This window comes from Oncorhynchus keta, chromosome 17 (genome assembly GCF_023373465.1).
Source record: "Oncorhynchus keta strain PuntledgeMale-10-30-2019 chromosome 17, Oket_V2, whole genome shotgun sequence".
In the NCBI taxonomy this organism is placed as follows: Eukaryota; Metazoa; Chordata; class Actinopteri; order Salmoniformes; family Salmonidae; genus Oncorhynchus; species Oncorhynchus keta.
Genome location: NC_068437.1, coordinates 27,570,791 through 27,594,658, shown reverse-complemented (window position 1 = coordinate 27,594,658; position 23,868 = coordinate 27,570,791). Strand labels below are relative to the sequence as shown.

Sequence of the window (23,868 nt, the reverse complement as noted above, 5' to 3'; positions counted from 1 at the left end):
ATATAGATTATGTTTAGTTACATTTTACTGGTTCAAATCTTGTCGTGGAAATTACCACCAGGGAGTCATAGTCAAACTCAAATGAATCATTCTTTATTATCAGCAAGTTGGAGAGGTTCCAACAAACTTAATGCACCATAGTACACATCTGTCAGGAGCTCTGCCGGGGCAGTCCTATTAGTTCTCTTATATACGGCTATACAAAAAACCTACATAGGCATGGTTCATAGGGTTGGTTCCTGCATGTGACTGGCACCGTCTCCTACCTACATTTATAGAACATATTCTGGGCGTTCTGACAGAAAGTCTGAAGAGGGGGACCATCTCCCCCTCATATCTCTAACCTGCACCTATAGGAACCAATGATTGTATGAGACAAGATGTACAATTAAAGGCTATCGCTTCAGACAAAAAAACATTCTGTATACTCCCTCCTCTTATCACTCTCTGATAATTATTATTACATTTTATTCATTTGGTTATTGCTTAAAATATCAAAATACATCATTATAAGTAAACAAAATGAAAGCATAAATACCACAGACACTTTCAAACCCTTCATTCTGGGTTGTACACTCCAACTAGTAACTGATCCTTATTCCATACCCCTTACTTGTAAAACCATTGCAGTAGAATGTTTTAACTAAAGACCTTCATTTCATACAGTTACACATATGCTTGATTACACAATTTAATTTATGGATTCTGGACTGACTTTGTCTTCTTCCTTCATGTTCCTAAGAGAGTGACTAGAACTATTGATAAATTATCCAAACCAAATTTAAAATAACAGTCCCTACTGCGTCGCGTTGAGTCTATCACTTGAATTTAAGACCCTCAACTTAGTACACACTGGCAGAATGTACATTTACAGACAGGGAAATAAATATACAGCATGTACTACTAACATTGACATACATTATATTCATCTTATATTTCTAGCATTACATTTTCTCATCACGGCCCCCATTTGTCCCTGTGTTAATGACAAGTCAGTATCTCAATACAATTTTTGTATAAATTACTATACATTTTGCAGTGTGCAGACCTCCAGAATCAACCTGATACTCCAAATAAAACTTTTTGGACAAGCATAAATCAATTACAGGCACACTTGACCATCCCCATCCTTCCCGGCACTCATTCTTCTGGTGTTTCTTCATTTTCTCCTTCAAATAGTGTTTCAGTTTGTCTTCTCAATGGCACATGTTCAAAGTGGATGGCCCTTGATAATGTCCCGATTCTAATATCTGGGAATAATCCGATTTTTCCCAAGCAGACAAATCGCTCACCTTTAGCCGCCACCAGCATCCTTTACGGTGCATTAAGTCCTGTCCATTTTCCAACTAGTACACCAGCAGCAGGAGAGAAGTTTGGACGGGATCTCTCCATACACACTCCACGTGGACTCATGCTGCCCTCCTGAGAGAAAAGGCAGTTGATAGCTTCGACTAGATGCTGTGTACAGGTTGCTGGCTCGGACTCAGGTAGAAGTGGTGAAGGACAGGGCCATAGTTAATGCCATTGTCGCCATTAATTCAGCAGGTTAGAGGGGGTGAGGCTCACACTGTTCTCGGTCGAATTAACCCTTCCATGCATCTAGAAACCATCTATGGTCACATTCACCATAACACCGAGAGAGGACAAACTATTTACTGTATGACAAATTATTACTACTACCATTATTCTTAATACAAATTTCAAAGACAAAATCTCAAAGAGAATAACAACACACTGTTGAAACCAAATTGGCTTATGCTCCCTTATCACATTGGTGACCTCACCGCAGAGGGGCACTTCATTTAATGTAACAGCCCAGCTAACAAAAAACGTTCCCACAACTTTGGAGAACATTCCCTTAAGAGTCTCAGCAGACCATTAACTAATGTTTTCATAGGAATGTTCCCGTATGTGAACTTACCCAGAATGTGGTTACCGTGTTCTCAGAATTTAAGATATGTTCTAGACAAGCTTCATGGGAATGTTGTAAGAACATTCAATCAATCAAATTTATTTAGAAAGCCCTTTTTACATCAGCCAATGTCACAAAGTGCTGTACAGAAACCCAGCCTAAAACCCCAAACAGCAAGCAATGCAGATGTAGAAGCACGATGGCTAGTAAAAACTCCCTAGAAAGGCCAGAACCTAGGAAGAAACCTAGAGAGGAACCAGGCTCTGAGGGGTGGCCAGTCCTCTTCTGGCTGTGCCAGGTGGAGATTATAACAGAACATGGCCAAGATGTTCATAGATGACCAGCAGAGTCGGATAATAATAATCACAGTGGTTGTCGAGAGTGCAACAGGTCAGCACCTCAGGAGTAAATGTCAGTTGGCTTTTCATAGCCGATCATTCAGAGTTAGAGACAGCAGGTGCAGTAGAGAGAGAGTCCAAAACAGCAGGTCCGGGACAAGGTAGCCCGTGCAGTGAACAGGTCTGGGTTCCATAGCCGCAGGCAGAACAGTTGAAACTGGAGCAGCAGCATGACAGGGTGGACTGGGGACAGCAAGGAGTCATCAGGCCAGGTAGTCCTGAGGCATGGTCCTAGGGCTCAGGTCCTCTGAGAGAAGAGAGAGAGAATTAGAGGGAGCATACTTAAATTCACACAGGACACCGGATAAGACATGAGAAATGCTCCAGATATAACAGACTGACCCTAGCCCCCCGACACATAAACTATTGCAGCATAAATACTGGAGGCTGAGACAGGAGGGGTCGGGAGACAATGTGGTCCTGTCCGACGATACCCCTGGACAGGGCCTAACAGGCAGGATATAACCCCACCCACTTTGCCAAGGCACAGCCCCCACACCACTAGAGGGATATCTTCAACCATCAACCTACTGCCCTGAGATAAGTCCGAGTACAGCCCACGAAGACCTTCCCCACGGCACAAACCCGATGGGGGCGCCAACCCGGACAGGAAGATCACGTCTGTGACTCAACCCACTCAAGTGATGCACACCTCCCAGGGACGGCATGGAAAAGCACCAGTAAGCCTGTGACTCAGCCCACGGGATATGTTTAGAGGCAGAGAATCCCAGTGGAGAGAGGGGAACCGGCCAGGCAGAGACAGCAAGGGCGGTTCGTCGCTCCAGTGCCTTTCCGTTCACCTTCACACCCCTGGGCCAGACTACACTCAATCATAGGACCCACTGAAGAGATGAGTCTTCAATAAAGACTTAAAGGTCGAGACGGAGTCTGCGTCTCTCACATGGGTAGACAGACCATTCCATAAAAATGTAGCTCTGTAGGAGAAAGCCCTGCCTCCAACAGTTTGCTTAGAAATTCTAGGGACAGTAAGGAGGCCTGCGTCTTGTGACCGTAGGTTACCTGTAGGTATGTACGGCAGGACCAAATCGGAAAAAGATAGGTAGGAGCATGCCCATCTTATGCTTTGTAGGTTAGCAGTAAAACCTTAAAATCAGCCCTAGCCTTAACAGAAAGCCAGTGTAGAGAGGCTAGCACTGGAGTAATATTATACAATTTTTGGTTCTAATCAAGATTCTAGCAGCCGTATTTAGCACTAACTGAAGTTTATTTAGTGCTTTATCTGGGTAGCCATAAAGTAGAGCATTACAGTAGTCTAATCTAGAAGTCACAAAAGCATAGATGAATTTTTCTGCATTTCTGATTTTTGCAATGTTACAAAGATGGAAAAAAGCTGTCCTTGAAATATGCTTGATTAGTTCGTCAAAAGAGAGATCAGGGTACATAGTAACGCCAAGGTTTTATTTGAGAAGACTGTACAACCATCAAGATTAATTGTCAGATCCAACAGAAGATCTCTTTGTTTCTTGGGACCTAGAACTAACATCTCTGTTTTGTCAGAGTTTAAAAGTAAACAATTTGCCGCCATCCACTTCTTTATGCCTGAAACACAGGCTTCCAGGGAGGGCAATTTTGGGGCTTCACCATGTTTCATCGAAATGTACAGCTGAGTATCGTCAGCATAGCAGTGAAAGTTAACATTATGTTTCCGAATGACATCACCAAGAGATAAAATATATAGTGAAAACAACAGTGGTCCTAAAACGGAACCTTGAGGAACACCGAAATGTACAGTTGATTTCTCAGAAGACAAACCATCCACAGAGACAAACTGATATCTTTCCGACAGATAAGATATAAACCAGGCCAGAACTTGTCCATGTAGACCAATTTGGATTTCCAATCTCTCCAAAAGACTGTGGTGATCGATGGTATCAAAAGCAGCACTAAGGTTTAGGAGCACGAGGACAGATGGGGAGCTTTGGTCTGATGCCATTAAAAGGTAATTTACCACCTTCACGAGTGCATTTCTTATACATTGTTTGTCTTCAGGAAGGCAGTGAGTTGATACACAATTGTTCTTGCAACATTCCCATGAAACGTATCTAGAACATTAATATCTTATGTTCTGAGAACATGGCAACCATGTTCTGTGTATGTTTGGTGGGACGTTGATGGAATATTCTCTAACCCACAGAAAACTGGACACATGAATGTTCTTGCAACGTTCTCATGAAACGTGTCTAGAACATTACCATTGTATATTTTTAGAATGTGGCAACCAGGTTCTGGGTATATTCTGTTTGACTATAAGGGAATGTTATAACTAACGCCAAAACATGCTAAAAAGGTTCTCTGAAGGTTTATGCCAACATAGATAGAATGTTCCCTTAACTAACGGAAAACTGGACACAAACATTAGGGGAACATTACGGGTAACATTACAAAAACATCCTCTCTCTATAATTGTTTGCTGGGAGGCTTTTAAAGTTCTATATTCTTGCACAATTTCTACAATTTCTATATCATAGGGAAGCAAAATGTACTCTATTTGTGTAACAACTCACAAACCGTTGTGCTTGTAGACTCGAAAGGAAAGTAAAACAGGTAAGTACACATCTTTCCATCTTGACAATACATAAGTGAATAATCTCCATCATTAGATAAAACCATGGTCTCAGGTCAGTGACGTCACTCAACAACGCATATAGCCAAGACTGAGCTAACATTATCAGCCCTGTAAGGCTTAGAGAAAATGGTCAAACTAAGACATGTGGGGGTGTGCTATGTGCCCTATATATAGCCTTACTACTTGTGCCAAGGATAGTTCATTCTTTGGCCAGATAGGACCCAGGGACCAGTCCTGAATTGCCGTTTCTCTCCACAGTCCACCAGCCATCCATATCTTGTTCAATGACCACAACCGTCTCCCCTGCAAACATGGACAGCTCGTCCTCACCCTAGAAATGGACAAGGCCGGGTTAGGCAAGTTGTGGTTCAAATGTTACATAAACGTGAATCCACTCATTCTTAGTGTTGGCCTATATGTTGAATGCAGCATATAGAGTGTCAGAGTATTCTGACCTGAGCAGCATAGTCATACATAGCCTGGTACTCCTCTCTGCTCTCTGAGATGGTTGGCTGCACTTGCTGAAATCCAGGAATGGAGGCGTACACTCCATCTGATGTGTTGGCTAAGGATTACACAGAGGCAAGCAGATTAATATTTTTTTTGGTCAAGCCACTTGCAGTTTGAAACCTCATTACTACCTCTATTAACTGAACTAAAAGAGTAAGCCCATGTGATGTCGTGTCAGACCCTGCTTAATATTGCTGAAACAGATACTTTTATGCGAAGGGACAGTCACCCTTAGCGGCGGTGGCAGAAAGACGACGTTTCTGTTTTTCAGGGATATGGTATTTTTAACCTAACCTCCGTTTCCCCTGAAAAACAGAAGTGGGAACTCCGCTCAGGCGTCATTCTAGGCCTGCTACGTTAGGTTAAGGGACAGTTGACCTGCAATCAGATGGATGTTTGTGCCCCCTGGTCGTCAAGTAAATAGATTGAAAACCTGCATGAAAAAGTTATGGGCTACTACTGTTTCCAAATTATGAGTGGAACAAGACTTTCCCCTTTTAGATAAACACAATGCATTGTTAAGAGGGAACATAGAAAAAAACATACATCACAATCATCTTCGTCTCTGTTTTTACCTGATAAGTAACAATGTAATGAGAGTGGAAAAACATTATATCCCTGATCCTGTCCACAAAATGGTTTCTATTGACAGTCCTACACAAAATGAAAAGTACCACAATTACTGTATTTACACTGAACAAAAATATAAACATAACAACATGCAACAATGTCAAAGATTTTACTGAGTTACAGTTCATATAAGGAAATCAGTCCATTGAAATAGATTCATTAGGCCCTACCTTATGGATTTCACATTACTGGGAATACAGATATGCATCTGTTGGTCACATATGCCTTAAAAAAATGGTAAGGGCGTGGATTAGAAAACCAGTCAGTATCTGGTGTGAACACCATTTGCCTCCTGCAGCGCAACACTACTCCTTCGCATAGAGTTGATCAGGCTGTTGATTGTGGCCTGGGGCCTTGTCCCACTCCTCTTCAATGGCTGTGCGAAGTTGCTGGATATCGGCGGAATTGGAATGTTGATCCAGAGCATCCCAAACATGCTCAATGGGTGACATGATTGGTGAGTATGCAAGCCATGGAAGAACTGGGATATTTTCAGCTTCCAGGAATTGTGTACAGATCTGAAACATGAGGTGATGGCAGCGGATGAATGGCACGACAATATGCCTCAGGATCTTGTCCGGTATATCTCTGCATTCAAATTGCCATTGATAAAATGCAATTGTGTTTGTTGTCCGTAGCTTAAGCCTGCCCATACCATGACCACATGGACACCATAGGGCACTCTGTTCACAACGTTGACATCAGCAAACTGCTCGTCCATACGACGCCATACACGTTGTCTGCCATCTGCCCGGTACAGTTGAAACCGTGATTCATCCGTGAAGAGCACAATTATCCAGCGTGCCAGTGGCCATCGAAGGTGAGCATTTGTCCACTGAAGTCGGTTATGATACCGAACTGCAGTTAAGTCAAGGCCCTGGTGAGGACGACGAGCACGCAGATAAGCTTCCCTGAAATGGTTTCTGACAGTTTGTGCAGAAATTCTTCGGTTGTGCAAACCCACAGTTTCATCAGCTGTCTGAGTGGCTGGTCTCAGACGATCCCGCAGTTGAAGAAGCCAGATGTGTAGGTCCTGGGTTGGCGTGGTTACACATGGTCTGCAGTTGTGATGCCGGTTGGGTGCCAAATTCTCCAAAACATCGTTGGAGATGGCTTATGGTAGAGAAATTAACATTACACTTTCTGGGAACAGCTCTGGTGGACATTCCTGCAGTCAGCATGCCAATTGCACACTCCCTCAAAACTTGAGACATCTATGGCATTGTGTTGTGTGACAAAACGGCACAATATAAAGTTGACCTTTTATTTTACCCAGCACAAGGTGCACCTGTGTAATGATCATGCTGTTTAATCAGCTTTTTGATATGCCGCACCTGTCAAGTGTATGGATTATCTTGGCAAAGGAGAAATGCTCACTGACAGGGATGTAAACAAATTTGTGCGAAGTAAAGTGAAATAAGCTTTTTGTGCGTATGGAACATTTCTGGGATCTTTTATTTCAGCTCATGAAACATGGGACCAACATTTCACATGTTACATTTATATTTTTGTTCAGTGTTGTTACAGTAATTTTAGCAGCATACATACCAGTAGGTGGTGCTAGTGGCTGTGAACTTTCATTGACGTTTGTTTTAGAGCCAGTCGATGAGTTCCCTTGCAGAAGGTTTGAAAACCTAAAAGTAATTCAACAGAACTTGTTTTGTTTCACATTGTAAAGATGTTGTTTTTCTGGTTACATTACTTCAAATATGCATTCTTGTAGTGCAACAACATAATAAAATAAAAAATGTCTCTAACCTCTTCATAACTCCTCCTACAAAGCAGGCACTGCCATTGCTGTCTGTCGAGGGCTCTCTCTCATAATAGTTCTCAAACACAATGGGAGCTGGGAAGAAACCACAGGCATTCAGCAAAGCAAACTCACCAAAGGCCTAAGTATCACAGAAAGGTGGGTGTACTGCAAAGTGTAAACACAGGGGGAACACATTATTTCTCCATGTGGCCACATACAGTGCCTTGCAAAAGTATTCAGACCCCTTGGATTTCTTCACATTTGATTGCGTTACAAAGTGGGATTAAAATGTATTTAATTGTACTTTTTTGTGAACAATCTACACAAAACGGTCTTTTTATATATTTGAAAATAAAAAATTCATGACTAAAATAGTCATTGCATAAGTATTCAGCCCCTTTATTTAGGCAAGCCTAAATGAGTTCAGAATTTCACATTTGGCTCAGCAGCACGAAATAAGTTACATGGGGATCTATTTTCAGATGGCGTTAAGGCGACATGAGTGTCAAACGCATGTTAGTTTGCAATTTTGTCATGTAAAAACTGGCACACTGGCATTTTCCAGCTCTAACGCCAGGTTTGGCAATTTACCTGTCTTATATCAACTCGCTTGCCCTCAGTTAAGCACAGACAAAATCCTAGAGGAAAACCTGCTTCATACCAGAGACTGGAAGAGGAATTCCCCTTTCAGCAGGCCAATAACCTACAACACAAGGCCAAATCTACACTGGATTTGCTTACAAAGAAGACAGTGAATGTTCTTGAGTGGCCAATTTATCTACTTGAAAATATATGGCAAGTTTTGAAAATTGCTCTATAGCCATGATCCCCAACATCTTGACAGAGCTTGAAGAATTTTGAAAAGAATAATGGGCAAATATTGCACAATCCAGGTGTGCAAAACTCTTATAGACTTATCCAACAAGCCTCACAACTGTAATCGATGCCAAAGGTGTATATAACGTGTATTGACTCAGGGAGCTGAATACTTATGCAACAACTATATTTTAGTTATGTATTCATTATTATTACATATGTTTATATATTTTTTATTATTCCACTTTATTCTTCTATTCTTCCACATTACAGCGTATTTTGTGTAGATTTTTGACAATTTAATTTAAAAAAAATCTATTTTAATTTCACATTGTAACAAAATAAAATGTGAAGAATCCAAGATGTCTGAATACACACTCTATTCTCATCAATATTTGAATAAGTTGACATTTAAAAAGTTCAGAGATAATATTGAAATGTTCAGACCTGGAACATATTCATGTACACAAACCAGGAAACTGGACAGGTGGTGTACTGTACTTACCTGGTGGACTTGAGCCAGTGCTTTTCATCTCAACAAAGCAGTCATTGTCTGCGGTGATGTCACACAGTTCTAGAGTTTTCCTCACTTCTTCATAACACTGAAAGTATATTTTGGGCACTGCTTAAACACATTCAATTGGTTTTCTTTGTTATTAATTACTAATCAGCTCTACAGCCCAGTTATAATCTAGTAGTTATTTAAGCTACTATATGGTACAGTCCATACAAATTCTGTATATTGTCTTACATACTGGATTACAGTACAACATGGTAAGGGAAGACAAACTTCACCAACCTCATCATCTTTGACACATTGCATTGAGAATTGGTTACAGTGGACCCAGATGGCATTCCTCAGGATGTTGATACGATCTCCCTCCTGCTGCTGAAAGACCTGCAAACCAAATTTCCATTGTATGATTCATCTGTATTGGATGGACATCCCCTTTTTACAACAATCTGTGAACCAGCAGCTAGTCTGATAGGAAATATTTACGTCATTTAATAAATGTTTGTCTCATCGTATTGTTCAATCCAACTTGAATTCTTTCCTAGGACTAACATCAGAATATGGCTTAATGTACCTCACAAGTACTCTCGTGTGTAGTTTCCCATTCTTGACGAATCTTGTCTAGCTGATCAATATTTGACATGTATTGTTTTTCTGCAAACAAAGAAAAGGTGGTACTCAGATAATACACAGTCCTTTATGTTTCTCTCATCTCACCTTTTATTCATTTTTTATATTACAAAACATACACATACAAACGACAGTATACAGAGACACACAAACATCAACGACATCACACCTGCCCAGACCCACCTGCTCCCTCACGCCCTCCATCTCCAGCGCCCGCATCACTCTCCGCCACATGGCCGAAAACTGCACCATTTTGTTTCTCTCGGTCACCCACACACTTTCAACATTTAGATAATAAAACATTTTGACCATTCCATTGTGTTGACGGAGGATTGGTTGATTTCCAGTTTAAGTATACACGTTTTTTTCAAGATGATTGACAAGAAAAGTATCGTCCAACCCATCGGGCTTCTCACTGCATCCTCATATGCCATGTCTTTAAATATGCAGACAGACGGAATGAAAGTAATTTCACCACATTGTAATATTTCTGACTGCCAACTGTATAACTCCGCCCAAAAACTTTTGGACTTCATAGCTTTCTACACCTGCATTGCTAGCTGTTTGGGGTTTAGGCTGGGTTTCTGTACAGCACTTTGAGCTGGCGTAAGAAGGGCTTAATAAATACATTTGATTTGATTCCTAGAAGGCAAGGATTTTTGAGTCATTGTTAGTTTTACATTTAAGACATGATTGCTGTTGTGCTATAGAATTTGTGAATTTTGTCTTACGTAATAAATTCTAAACATTAATTTATACTGGATTAACCCTACATCTTTGTTAACTGTAATTTAGTTAGTTATGTGCCAACATTCCCTCCATCTTTTGCCAATAACAGTTATTTTGAAGTCTTGGTTCCAATAGTATATATTTTTTTCTAAGAGATTGTCAGTTGTGCATGTTTCCTTTAATGACTCCTATGCCGGAATAATTTTTGAAGGTTCAGTGGAGGGAACAATATCTATGGCCTTTCGAAATATCATCAGCACATTAGAAGCCAATTCCAAGATTACTTGATGAAATAGGAACTGAAGTCATTGCACAACAGTTCATTTCTGCTAAATCTCATCAATATGGCGATGAAAGGGAAACAAAACCAAGCTGTCAAATCATCCTGTGGCTTCTCAGCAATCTTGATTTCGAGGATCTTTAATTAGCCAAGTCATAGACTGCCTTTATTCGTAGTATTTAGATTTTTTTTAAATAGGAAAAGATAGGAGCTCATTAGCCTAGTATCCCATACCTGCCTCTGCTGCTGCCTCCCTGCACTGCTTAGACTTGTTGTGCACCTGCAAACGAACAGGAATGTTACTGTGACTGGCAGAAAACCATTGCATAAATGTCAGGACTAAAGAGTATGGAAATGATCTTCCAATTACATCATTGGAAATCCTTTAGTACGTCTTTAAAGAGGAACTGATAGAACATCATTTCTATTTCAACACTCAGTTGAAGAGGAAAGTTGCAGTAATCTTCATGAACAAGGGTTTTACTTAATGCCCCACACAGCAACAGTGCAGAATGCGTGTTTCTATTCACTCTATGATGAAAGTCCAACATCCTTTGCAATACACATCCTTTGTAATTATTCAAACAACTCAAAATATGTACAGACTGAACATACAGTAGTTGTCGGTCAATCTTACACAAGTACTCAGAGGGAGTACTAATTTCATACAACTTAATTGTCTATTTCGAAGCCTTGTTCCCATTGTCGGGTAAGTAGATGTGTTGTCCAGTGTGGATGGGAAGAGTAAAATGATTTACCCTCTCAGCCTGCTTGGGTGTGGTGGTAGCTACACTGATCATCCTCTCAGCAACTTGCTCGGCCTCATCCGCCTCTCTGCACCTCTGGTCATAAGTTCTCTTAGACTGGGAGGGAAAGGACACACAGAAAGGGAACCTGTTGTCTGGTTTACAATACTACACAATGTACATACCTCCAATTATTAGATATTGACAGCTATTATTATTATTTGAAACTTTACAGGAAGTTGCTGCAAGATGAGGAACAAAGTACAATTGAGAGCGAGAGATGCATGTGTAAGCAGAGAGACTAAGATAAAACAAACAAAGCAGGATTTGCTAAGCCTAGAGTTACGATGTTTCAGAGGCGCTCCCTCGGCTTGCCACAGAATTCATACATCCAATTCATACATCCACTACATGCCCTATCTGGACACCTGCTCGTCGAACATCTCATTCCATTCTGGGAAGGCTCGCAGTCTGCGAGTAAGTAGGCCTTCAAACCTGACTCAGTTACACCAGCTCTGTCAGGAGGAATGGGCCAAAATTCACCCAACTATTGTGGGACATTTGTAGAAGGCTTCCTGAAACGTTTGACCCAAGTTAAAAAATTTAAAGGCAATGCTACCAAATACTGATTGAGTGTATGTAAACTTCTGACCCACTGGGAATGTGATGAAAGAAATAAAAGCTGAAATAAATCATTCTCTACTATTATTCTGACATTTCACATTCTTCAAATAAAGTGGTGATCCTAACTGACCTATTTTTACTAGGATTGAATGTCAGGAATTGTGAAAAACTGAGTTTAAATGTATTTGGCTAAGGTGTATGTGAACTTCCGACTTCAACTGTATATACAAAAGTATCTCCAGTACATATTGTGCACTCACATTTACATTTACATTACATTTACATTTAAGTCATTTAGCAGACGCTCTTATCCAGAGCGACTTACAAATTGGTGCATTCACCTTATGACATCCAGTGGAACAGCCACTTTACAATAGTGCATCTAAATCTTTTAAGGGGGGGGGGGTGAGAATGATTACTTTATCCTATCCTAGGTATTCCTTAAAGAGGTGAGGTTTCAGGTGTCTCCGGAAGGTGGTGATTGACTCCGCTGTCCTGGCGTCATGAGGGAGTGTGTTCCACCATTGGGGAGCCAGAGCAGCGAACAGTTTTGACTGGGCTGAGCGGGAACTGTACTTCCTCAGTGGTAGGGAGGCGAGCAGGCCAGAGGTGGATGAACGCAGTGCCCTTGTTTGGGTGTAGGGCCTGATCAGAGCCTGGAGGTACTGAGGTGCCGTTCCCCTCACAGCTCCGTAGGCAAGCACCATGGTCTTGTAGCGGATGCGAGCTTCAACTGGAAGCCAGTGGAGAGAGCGGAGGAGCGGGGTGACGTGAGAGAACTTGGGAAGGTTGAACACCAGACGGGCTGCGGCATTCTGGATGAGTTGTAGGGGTTTAATGGCACAGGCAGGGAGCCCAGCCAACAGCGAGTTGCAGTAATCCAGACGGGAGATGACAAGTGCCTGGATTAGGACCTGCGCCGCTTCCTGTGTGAGGCAGGGTCGTACTCTGCGGATGTTTTTATTTTTTTATTTCACCTTTATTTAACCAGGTAGGCTAGTTGAGAACAAGTTCTCATTTGCAACTGCGACCTGGCCAAGATAAAGCATAGCAGTGTGAACAGACAACACAGAGTTACACATGGAGTAAACAATTAGCAAGTCAATAACACAGTAGAAAAAAATGGGCAGTCTATATACAATGTGTGCAAAAGGCATGAGGAGGTAGGCGAATAATACAATTTTGCAGATTAACACTGGAGTGATAAATGATCAGATGGGCATGTACAGGTAGAGATATTGGTGTGCAAAAGAGCAGAAAAGTAAATAAATAAAAACAGTATAAAAACAGTATGGGAATGAGGTAGGTGAAAAAGGGTGAGCTATTTACCAATAGACTATGTACAGCTGCAGCGATCGGTTAGCTGCTCGGATAGCTGATGTTTGAAGTTGGTGAGGGAGATAAAAGTCTCCAACTTCAGCGATTTTGCAATTCGTTCCAGTCACAGGCAGCAGAGTACTGGAACGAAAGGCGGCCAAATGAGGTGTTGGCTTTAGGGATGATCAGTGAGATACACCTGCTGGAGCGCGTGCTACGGATGGGTGTTGCCATCGTGACCAGTGAACTGAGATAAGGCGGAGCTTTACCTAGCATGGACTTGTAGATGACCTGGAGCCAGTGGGTCTGGCGACGAATATGTAGTGAGGGCCAGCCGACTAGAGCATACAAGTCGCAGTGGTGGGTGGTATAAGGTGCTTTAGTGACAAAACGGATGGCACTGTGATAGACTGCATCCAGTTTGCTGAGTAGAGTGTTGGAAGCCATTTTGTAGATGACATCGCCGAAGTCGAGGATCGGTAGGATAGTCAGTTTTACTAGGGTAAGCTTGGCAGCGTGGGTGAAGGAGGCTTTGTTGCGGAATAGAAAGCCGACTCTGGATTTGATTTTTGATTGGAGATGTTTGATGTGAGTCTGGAAGGAGAGTTTGCAGTCTAGCCAGACACCTAGGTACTTATAGATGTCCACATATTCAAGGTTGGAACCATCCAGGGTGGTGATGCTAGTCGGGCATGCGGGTGCAGGCAGCGATCGGTTGAAAAGCATGCATTTGGTTTTACTCGCGTTTAAGAGCAGTTGGAGGCCACGGAAGGAGTGCTGTATGGCATTGAAGCTCGTTTGGAGGTTGGATAGCACAGTGTCCAATGACGGGCCGAAAGTATATAGAATGGTGTCGTCTGCGTAGAGGTGGATCAGGGAATCGCCCGCAGCAAGAGCAACATCATTGATATATACAGAGAAAAGAGTCGGCCCGAGAATTGAACCCTGTGGCACCCCATAGAGACTGCCAGAGGACCGGACAGCATGCCCTCCGATTTGACACACTGAACTCTGTCTGCAAAGTAATTGGTGAACCAGGCAAGGCAGTCATCCGAAAAACCGAGGCTGTTGAGTCTGCCGATAAGAATTTGGTGATTGACAGAGTCGAAAGCCTTGGCGAGGTCGATGAAGACGGCTGCACAGTACTGTCTTTTATCGATGGCGGTTATGATATCATTTAGTACCTTGAGTGTGGCTGAGGTGCACCCGTGACCGGCTCGGAAACCAGATTGCACAGCGGAGAAGGTACGGTGGGATTCGAGATGGTCAGTGACCTGTTTGTTGACTTGGCTTTCGAAGACCTTAGATAGGCAGGGCAGGATGGATATAGGTCTATAGCAGTTTGGGTCCAGGGTGTCTCCCCCTTTGAAGAGGGGGATGACTGCGGCAGCTTTCCAATCCTTGGGGATCTCAGACGATATGAAAGAGAGGTTGAACAGGCTGGTAATAGGGGTTGCGACAATGGCGGCAGATAGTTTCAGAAATAGCGGGTCCAGATTATCAAGCCCAGCTGATTTGTACGGGTCCAGGTTTTGCAGCTCTTTCAGAACATCTGCTATCTGGATTTGGGTAAAGGAGAACCTGGAGAGGCTTGGGTGAGGAACTACGGGGGGCGGAGCTGTTGGCCGAGGTTGGAGTAGCCAGGCGGATGTTGTAGAGCATGAACCTACAGGAACGGAATTTACACTGAAGCGTGTTATACCTCTACACTCTTTCCACAGCTCGTCTTTCTCTTCCACCCTCTCTCACAATGCTTATGACTTTAATGGCCCTCCTTGTTTCCATTTTTATCTGTATGCGCTTGGTGGTGTGCCTTATATGTTTTGTGTATATAACCAATTTACCAAAACCTTATGGTTTTCTTGAACCATACTAACCAAAGGTTCTTTGTAAGTAAAGCTAAAATAACCCTGACACATTGAGCCCTACCTACCACAGACAAACATAACTATAAGTTTCGGGGTTTGACGTCACACAAATAAGCATACAGATAAAGAAATTAAGATGGTTTTTGGTAGGAACTGTGCTCACCTCCATTGTTTTCTTGTGTAAAGACACCTTTATCTTCTGAACCTTGTCCATGATGCCTTCAAACTGAGACAGAGGAAAGTATACTGTGACTGATGCACAAATTGCTGATCAATTACAGATAAATAGTGGATGTCTGTCCTTTATCATGGAAAACAGCAAATGGTTATGAACATTTGATATCAAAGTATATGAATTAATTGTACAACATATGTAGATATTCACCACTATGAGCAAACAATAGATTGTCTTTAGACATGTAAAGTTCCAAGAATATGACCTGAGATACTAACTTACAGAAATCTAAGTACTGTATCTCACTACAGTGTTTAGGTGGGGAGATTCACATTAGGTGGGACAACTCAAACCGTCCAGTGATTCTGGACACATTATAGGATGATTATAGTAGCCACATTACTTCACTGTTTGTCAGATAGAAGTAAAAACTCCTGTGCAATTTCCTCATGTGGGTGAATACTGTAAAGGTCAAACCAAAACCTTTTTTCTCTGCTCTTTCTGTCGCTCCCTGAACTGTTCCATCCTCTTGACCTCTTCCTTTAACACCCCAGACAGTTGTATGTGTAGGTTCCCAATGTTCTCAATTTCTACAAAACATGAGATTTGACAACATTACAAATCTGGGATGAAGTAGAGTGCCGCTGACAGATGTTGCAACTGCATAGCTAACAGGTGGACAAGTTAAGTTGTGTTCTACTTACGGACTTTGAGTTGGTCAAGGGATGCTTTCAAAGTGCTGTGAAAAGCAGATAACTGTGAGAATTTGCAGATACATTCATTTCACACACACACCTCTCTCTCTTTCCACCAAAAAGTAAGGCATTTTAGTTTCCATGAATCCTGAGAGCAGAGCCACTCACTTGATCTCACAGAGTCCCCCTGCCTTGCGTGCAATCATCACCAACTCTTTGCCATATCTCTCTTCAGCAGATGCCCTACCCAATGGAAACACAATATTTCTTAATTTATAATTGTGGCGTAATATAATTTCATACACAATGTAGGAAACGCTTTGCTGACAACAATTACCTCATCTTCAAGAGCTCCTCCATATCTTTGCACATCCGTCGACCCTCACAGAGTCTCTGGATGAGAGCCTCATATCCCACATTACTGATGAAATCCACTCCCTACAACCATACATAATCATACCATTATCTTAGCAACCTCAAATAAACAAATATGTTTTAATATAAAGGTCCAAAGAAAGTCATTTTCAAAAAATAGATGAAACAAAGCAACTATTAATCTTTCAGCCACAGCCTTTATTGACACTTATCCAGCTTTGTGGTGTTTGGCAAAACAAAATGATTTCATGGATGCTGTGTACATAATAGTACTGAATGCCAGTGCAGGTGAAAGTCATAAACATGTTATATGATACATCACCTTCAGTGGGGATGTTGCTGGGCCCACACTGTATCACTCATACCTTACAGTACATACCACCCAGTTACCACAGGAAAACAACCATAAACAGTAATTGGTCATCACGTACTTAGCAGTATCAGAAATGATTCCACTGTCAACCACCTTATGTATCAACAGCAAACAATTGAATGTGTTCTGTTAGCTGAACTTTGGCTTATGCATGATTGTGTACTATGTGAAGTCCAAAATAAATAAATAGATGTAGAATACAGAATGCCAAATACTGGTATTTGTATTACACAATATCAAACATAATTCAATGCCAAAAATATTTCATACAAAGTAATAAGAAAACATGTACAATAAGTGAATGAATTTCATGTGTTCATTTTCATTTGTAAAGGTTAGAAGGGGATTATGGTACTGAGCCTGTAATGCAAATCAACCCAGAAGTTGTCTGTGGCTTTGTAGTTCTGACAATGCATCACAGTCAGAAGATAGAAAACAGAAAGAGTGGGGAGCCTGGCCTGTTCACGGTTGGGTTCGTTTCAAAGGAAGCTCAGCAGGAAAGGCTTATCACACTTACCGACCCGCTGAAAAGAGCAATCCAGCTAAGAGAATGAGCTACAACCAAGTTGTGTAGAACATTTGTCAGCGACTATTTTACAAAAATGGGGCCTAGTTATTTAGATAAATTATATAATACACCAGTACATTTATTATTCCACACACTGAATAGCAAGTTTACACAAAAATAATTACTAATACATTTCTTAAGCATAGCATCTGAAAAATTTTTTTTGTCAAGAAATTGGCTGAGGCCATAAAACAAACACATTTGTAAACTACAATCTGAGAGCCAATGAGACATACTATGGTTAATTTAGTAAAGTACTGCCTCTGAAGCGGGTATAATGTCTTAGGTGTTATGTCATCACAAAAACATAACGGCAGGTAGCCTAGTGGTTAAGAGCGTTGGGCCAGTAACCGAAAGATCGCTGATTTAGATCCCTGAGCTGACAAGGTAAAAATCTGTTGATGTGCCTTTGACAAAGGTAGTTAACACACTGTTCCTTGGGAGGTCGTCATTGTAAATAAGAATTTGTTCTTAACTGACTTGCCTAGTTAAATAAAGGTTACATTAAAAAAATAATAACCAAAAAATTGCGTCTGTGCAGTGCATTTCTAAAAAATAACCTTAACCTATCTTAACCATAGAGATCATATGGATTGAGCATCAAAGTAGTTAGTCAGTATGTTAAAGTAACTCACCCAAAATACATCTTTGAATTGTAAAGTCATCTCAGCAAAAGACCAAATATAATATACTCTGCGAGTGGATTCAGTAAAGAAAGCACTGATGGTTGTCAAAGCCAGTGAAGATGTACGCACAGGAAACCCCCAGCTGGAACACAGGGCTTGGTTCACTAGTTTGACTCAAATGAGGAAGTGTTTTGGTGTGGTGTCAGCTACCACATACAGCCTGCATCTAAGGTAACATTTAAGTTGGTTGTTATTTGATAGATACTGTAAGTACATGCTTTTGGACATCTTTCTAAATGTTTTCTATAAATGATCATTCCAGCAACCCATCCTGCTCTAAAGTACATAAACAGACATTATAAAGCAGGAAAGCGAACTCAGAATTTACAAACCATTCTGTCTATCATAGTATGTTGAGAAAAACAAACAGCATTCCTCTGTGCTTACCATTAGTTCGAACATCTCCAATAAATTCACTTAGACTAATGAGCTCATCTTTCGCTGTGTCATATTCACTCAACACATTTTCATGGGCAAAAACCTAAAAGAAAAATGAACAGCAAAATATTAACCGCATCAAACATTTCATTCTGCATCCTTGCTCATCTAAATAGTCTACCATTATCTTAGCAACCTCAAATAAACAAATGTTTTAATATAAAGGTCCAAAGAAAGTCATTTTCAGAAATTATTCCACTGTCAACCACCTTATGTATCAACAGCAAACACTTGAATGTGTTCTGTTAGCTGAACTTTGGCTTATGCATGATTGTGTACTATGTGAAGTCCAAAATAAATAAATAAAAGAAAAATGAACAGCAAAATATTAACCGCACCAAACATAAAATTCTGCATCCTTGCTCATCTAAATACACACGTAAACAGCTTGTTCTGTGTAGAAATCCACTTCAGATGGGTATGTAAATGTGAGAAACTTGGTTAGGTTAAGGCCTGGTGTGTCATCCACCTCAGCAGAGTCAAAATGCTTATTTTATTTTAATGTGGAGCTAAAAAGGAAAAGATTGATAAGTACTGTGAGGTGTAGAGCATGTGCAATCCATATGTTGTCAACAATAATTTTATTTTACAGACTAACTGGTAAACTAAGGTGATCATACAAGTCTGAGAACTCTTCCCCATGATCCTCCAGAACAGCATTTTCATCAATATTACTCACTCAGTATCTGGAGCATCAGCATTTGTGGATTCGATTACAGGCTCAAAATGGGAAGAAACAAAGAACTTTCTTCTGAAACTCGTCAGTTTATTCTTGTTCTGAGAATTGAAGGCTATTCCATGTGAGAAATTGCCAAGAAACTGAAGATCTCGTACAATGCTGTGTACTACTCCCGTCACAGAACAGCACAAACTGGCTCTAACCAGAATAGAAAGAGGAGTGGGAGGCCTCGGTGCACAACTGAGCAAGAGGACAAGCACATTCGAGTGTCCAGTTTGAGAAAAAGACACCTCACAAGTTCTCAAATGAAAGCTTCATTAAATTGTACTCGCAAAACGTCAACAGTGAAGAGGTGACTCCAGGATGCTGGCCTTCTAGGCAGAGTTCCTCTGTCCAGTGTCTGTGTTATTTTTCCTTTTATTTTTTATTGTTCAGTCAGAGATATGGCTTTTTCTTTGCAACTCTGCCTAGAAGGCCAGCATCCCGGAATAAGAACATGAATAAACTGACGAGTTTCAGGAGAAAGTACTTTGTTTCTGGCCATTTTGAGCCTGTAATTGAACCCACAAATGCTGATTCTCCAGATTTCTCAACTAGTCTAAAGGACAGTTTTATTGCTTCTTTAATCAGGACAACAGTTTCCAGCTGTGCTAACATAATTGCAAATGGGTTTTCTAATGATCAATTAGCCTTTTAAAATGATAAACTTGGATTAGCTAACACAATGTGCCATTGGAACACAAGAGTGATGGTTGCTGATAATGGGACTCTGTATGCCTATGTAGATATTCCATTAAAAAATCTGCCATGTCCAGCTACAAGTCATTTACAACACTAAATGTGTACACTGTATTTCTGATCAATTTGATGTTATTTTAATGGGCAATACATTCTCTTTTCTTTTTTTTAACCTGTTTTAAATGTTTGTCAGAATCTATATCAATCTTCTTCACTATGTCCATCATTTTTTCCCTTTGCTCAGCTGGACAAAAATAAATAAATAATCATCTCTGTCCTAAAACCCAAGTTCTAGAAATATAGAGATAGTGAATATGACTGAGAGGGGAAAACATTATTCAGATGATTATTCAAAAATGTAAACCTCAGTACCCAGCAGAACAGTGGTTTTCAACCAGGGGTACTGGGACCCCTGGGGGTATTTGTCCAATCCACAGGAGGTACTTCAGAAAACTCACGAGACCATAGGGTTACTGGTAAAAATGCACATGAGGGGGTACTTTAGGGGTACTCTAGGCAGAGTAAAATTCAGTTGGTGGTACAGTAACCAAAAAAGTTTGGGTACCACTGCATGTCATGCTCAGTGCTGGTGGACACAATGTTCTTCATGATTGTGGGAGCTCTTTCCAAAGGCACAGTGCATCACAAGCAATACAATGGTTAAAACAGCATATTCCATCTATGAAGAAGGAAAAATGCATAATGTTACAGTAATGTTTGCATCTTTTGTAAGCTTAAAGAGGTATACAGCTTTAGAATGATTATATACTGTAATATGTTGTCTGATTCTACACTACTATGAAAAACTGAAGACTAGCGCCACCTGGTGGTGGACATTGAAGAGAGTGAGTTGGGAGTAGGGGCAAAAACAATGCATACAGTAGATACTGTAGCTAGCTATATCAAACACAGGAGGCTAGTGGCACCTTAATTGGTGAGGACAGGCTCGTGGTAAATGTCAAGAGCGGAATGATATCAAATACAGAACGAGCAGTATGGCTTGTGGCATTGTTTTGCTGGAATGTCATGTCAGGATGAGACTGCAGGAAGGGTACCACATGAGGGAGGAGGATGTCTTCCCTGTAACGCACAGCGTTGAGATTGCCTGCAATGACAACAAGCTCATTCCGATGATGCTGTGACACACCGCTCCAGACCATGACGGACCCTCCACCTCCAAAGCGATCCCGCTCGGTGTAACGCTCATTCCTTCGACGATAAACGCGAATCCGACCATCACTCCTGGTGAGACAAAACCGCGACTCGTCAGTGAAGAGCACTTTTACCAGTCCAGCGACGATAGGTTTGTGCCCATAGGCGACATTGTTGCCGGTGATGTCTGGTGAGGACCTGCCTTACAACAGGCCCACAAGCCCTCAGTCCAGCCTCTCAGCCTATTGTGAACAGTCTGAGAACTGATGGAGGGATTGTGCGTTCCTGGTGTAACTAGGGCAGTTGTTGTTGCCATCCTATACCTGTCCCGCAGGTGTGATGTTCAGATGTATCGATCCTGTGCAGGTGTTGTTACACATGGAGTACGATGTAACAATGGAGTACGATGTCCGTCCTGTCTCCCTGTAGCGCTGTCTTAGGCGTCTCACAGTACGGACATTGCAATTCATTGCGCTGGCCACATCTGCAGTCCTCATGCCTCCTTGCAGCATGCTTAAAGCATGTTCACGTAGATGAGCAGGGACACTGGGCATCTTTCTGAAGGTGTTTTTCAGAGTCAGTAGAAAGGCCTCTTTATAGTGTCCTAAGTTTTCATAACTGTGACCTTAATTGCCTAGCGTCTGTAAGCTGTTAGTGTCTGTATGTTCATTAATTGTTTATTGTTCTTTGAACAAGCATGGGAAACAGTGTTTAACCCCTTTACAATGAAGACCTGTGAAGTTATTTGGATTTGTACAAATTATATTTGAAAGACAGGGTCCTGAAAAGGGACGTTTCTTTTTTTTGCTGAGTCTATATGGTAATTTTAGTATACTCCAAGCGCACAGTGTCCTTTCAGTTGAGTGTACTAGCCTTCTTCTGTCTACCGGAAGTTGATGCTGTTGCTATGCAACTTCTTGCTAGCTCGTGGTAATGTCTGGAGCGGAATGGTATCAAATACAAATACATCGAACACATGAGCTGTGTCCGAATACCTATACTAACATACTTTATACTACATAATTAATGAGTATATTCTACATACTATTAGGTAATTTTAGTATAGTGCAAACAAACATTATCATTTCAGTTGAGTGTACTAGCGCTTCGTCTGTCTTCTGGAAGTTGATGCTGTTGCTTTGCAACTTCTTGCTAGCATAGTTAACAAATTACTAGCTAGACATCTTACGACTTCATTAGCAATGTACATTGACAACGCACAATGACTATACCACTTAGCTAAGCATTGGGTAGTTAGTTAGATAGCATATAGTTCATATACTGACAAGTTCAATGTATTAGTAGCCAACTAACGTTAAGAAGCTAGCTAACATACTGTTACAGACAAGCAATTGAAACGGATGTGAAATGGCTATCTAGTTAGCATTTCAATCGGTGACGTAACTTGCTCTGAGACGTTGAAGTAGTGGTTCCCCTTGCAGTCACTGCAAGGGCTGTGGCTTTTGTGGAGTGAGGGATGACGATTCTTCGAGGGTGACTGTTGTTGATGTGTGCAGAGGGTCCCTGGTTCGCGCCCGGGTATGGGCGTTATACTGTTACACAACTACTGTTACACAACTACGTTATACTGTTACACAACTATGCTCTGTGGTTAGTGTAGCTAACAAATTGTCAGCCAACGTTTCAAAAGTAATTACTTTATACCTTTGGATAGCATTTTCGTAACATTTGTCATAATTAGTTAAAGCAATGAATCTGTATCCCCTCTCTTTCGGACTTCAGCCCCATATTTCCCTCCATTTTCTTAAAATATGGAAAAGTTGTGAAGCCACGCCCATTTTCTGAAGAATTGCATTATGGGCACAAAAAAGCACGGAAATATTCCACCTTTATTTAACTAGGCAAGTCAGTTTAGAACACATTCTTATTTGCAATGACAGGCCTACCACGGCTGAACTCTCCCCTAACCCGGACGACGATGGGCCAATTGTGCGCCACCTTTTGGGACTCCCGATCACAGCTGGTTGTGCGATACTGTGCCACTCGTATCTATCTACTGCTTGTAATACTTTCGTATTTTGGCGAATGTAGTAAGATGCCGGGAACTTTGGGCATACTAACTATATCCATACCATGACCAATAAACATACTACATACTCAATTTATGTCACAAGTAGTAAGGTTAGTGCAGTTAGTATGAGTATTTGAATACATCTGGTTTCCATGTGGTTGATGCCATTCCATTTGCTCCAGCCATTTATGAGCCATCCTCCCCTCAGCAGCCTCCACTGATACCAACGTTTGGCTTGACAGTCATTGAGCCAAAAAACGATTGCCTACTCTTAATACTAGGATATTGCTTGGCTAGGATGAAAAGGCTCTGCATTTCCATGAAATACGTGATTTGGAGACATTTCTGAAGACGCATTAGCTACAGGCGACCGCCTGGCAATCTGTAGGAATAATTATCGTAAACAAACTTTTGCGTGATCCAGTTCGAACAGTTTGGGTAAATATTTGGGCAATAAATGATGAGGATGACAAGACGAGAACATCGACCTGACAATTTTTTGTTTGTTTTTATCCCGCCCATTTACTTGGTTGCCATGGTTGAAGGTTAACTCCTACCGGGGTAGCCCGAACAATGAGCTTTGTGATTGGTTTGTATTTCTTCAGTTACCACCAAACCAATTAATGATTGGATAGCCTATGTG

The 23,868-nt window shown here is 41.3% G+C and overlaps 1 protein-coding gene across 3 annotated transcripts; it reads right to left on the bottom strand.

The window, feature by feature from the left end:
• Positions 1 to 71: 71 nt before the first annotated feature.
• On the bottom strand, positions 72 to 19,813 carry pstpip1a (proline-serine-threonine phosphatase interacting protein 1a). Of its 3 annotated transcripts, none has more exons than XM_035791110.2 (16): positions 18,574 to 19,813; positions 16,522 to 16,622; positions 16,353 to 16,427; positions 16,194 to 16,228; positions 15,973 to 16,079; positions 15,478 to 15,540; positions 11,518 to 11,622; positions 10,994 to 11,039; positions 9,695 to 9,774; positions 9,406 to 9,504; positions 9,112 to 9,208; positions 7,796 to 7,883; positions 7,586 to 7,671; positions 5,353 to 5,462; positions 5,078 to 5,228; positions 72 to 2,557 (listed from the first exon to the last, which is right to left on the bottom strand). In XM_035791110.2, exons 1-15 carry the CDS (start codon positions 18,586 to 18,588, stop codon positions 5,097 to 5,099), a joined length of 1,239 nt encoding a protein of 412 aa, XP_035647003.1. In that variant the 5' UTR covers positions 18,589 to 19,813; the 3' UTR covers positions 72 to 2,557; positions 5,078 to 5,096. The 3 variants fall into 3 exon arrangements, with proteins under 3 accessions (XP_035647003.1, XP_035647002.1, XP_052321738.1); XM_035791109.2 differs by lacking the exon at positions 18,574 to 19,813 and adding an exon at positions 18,136 to 18,496; XM_052465778.1 differs by lacking the exon at positions 18,574 to 19,813 and adding an exon at positions 18,136 to 18,501 and having other exon boundaries at positions 72 to 5,228.
• Positions 19,814 to 23,868: the final 4,055 nt, after the last annotated feature.

Excerpts from the sequence above, each read along its gene's own strand:
- pstpip1a (XM_052465778.1), bottom strand. The coding sequence starts at position 18,165 with ATGACTTTACAATTCAAAGATGTATTTTGG. Across the intron at positions 9,775-10,993 it reads GGAGGCAGCAGCAGAGGCAG|AAAAACAATACATGTCAAAT; the intron begins GTATGGGATACT and ends CTTTGTTTGCAG. Across the intron at positions 5,463-7,585 it reads GCCACTAGCACCACCTACTG|CCAACACATCAGATGGAGTG; the intron begins GTATGTATGCTG and ends TGTAATCCTTAG.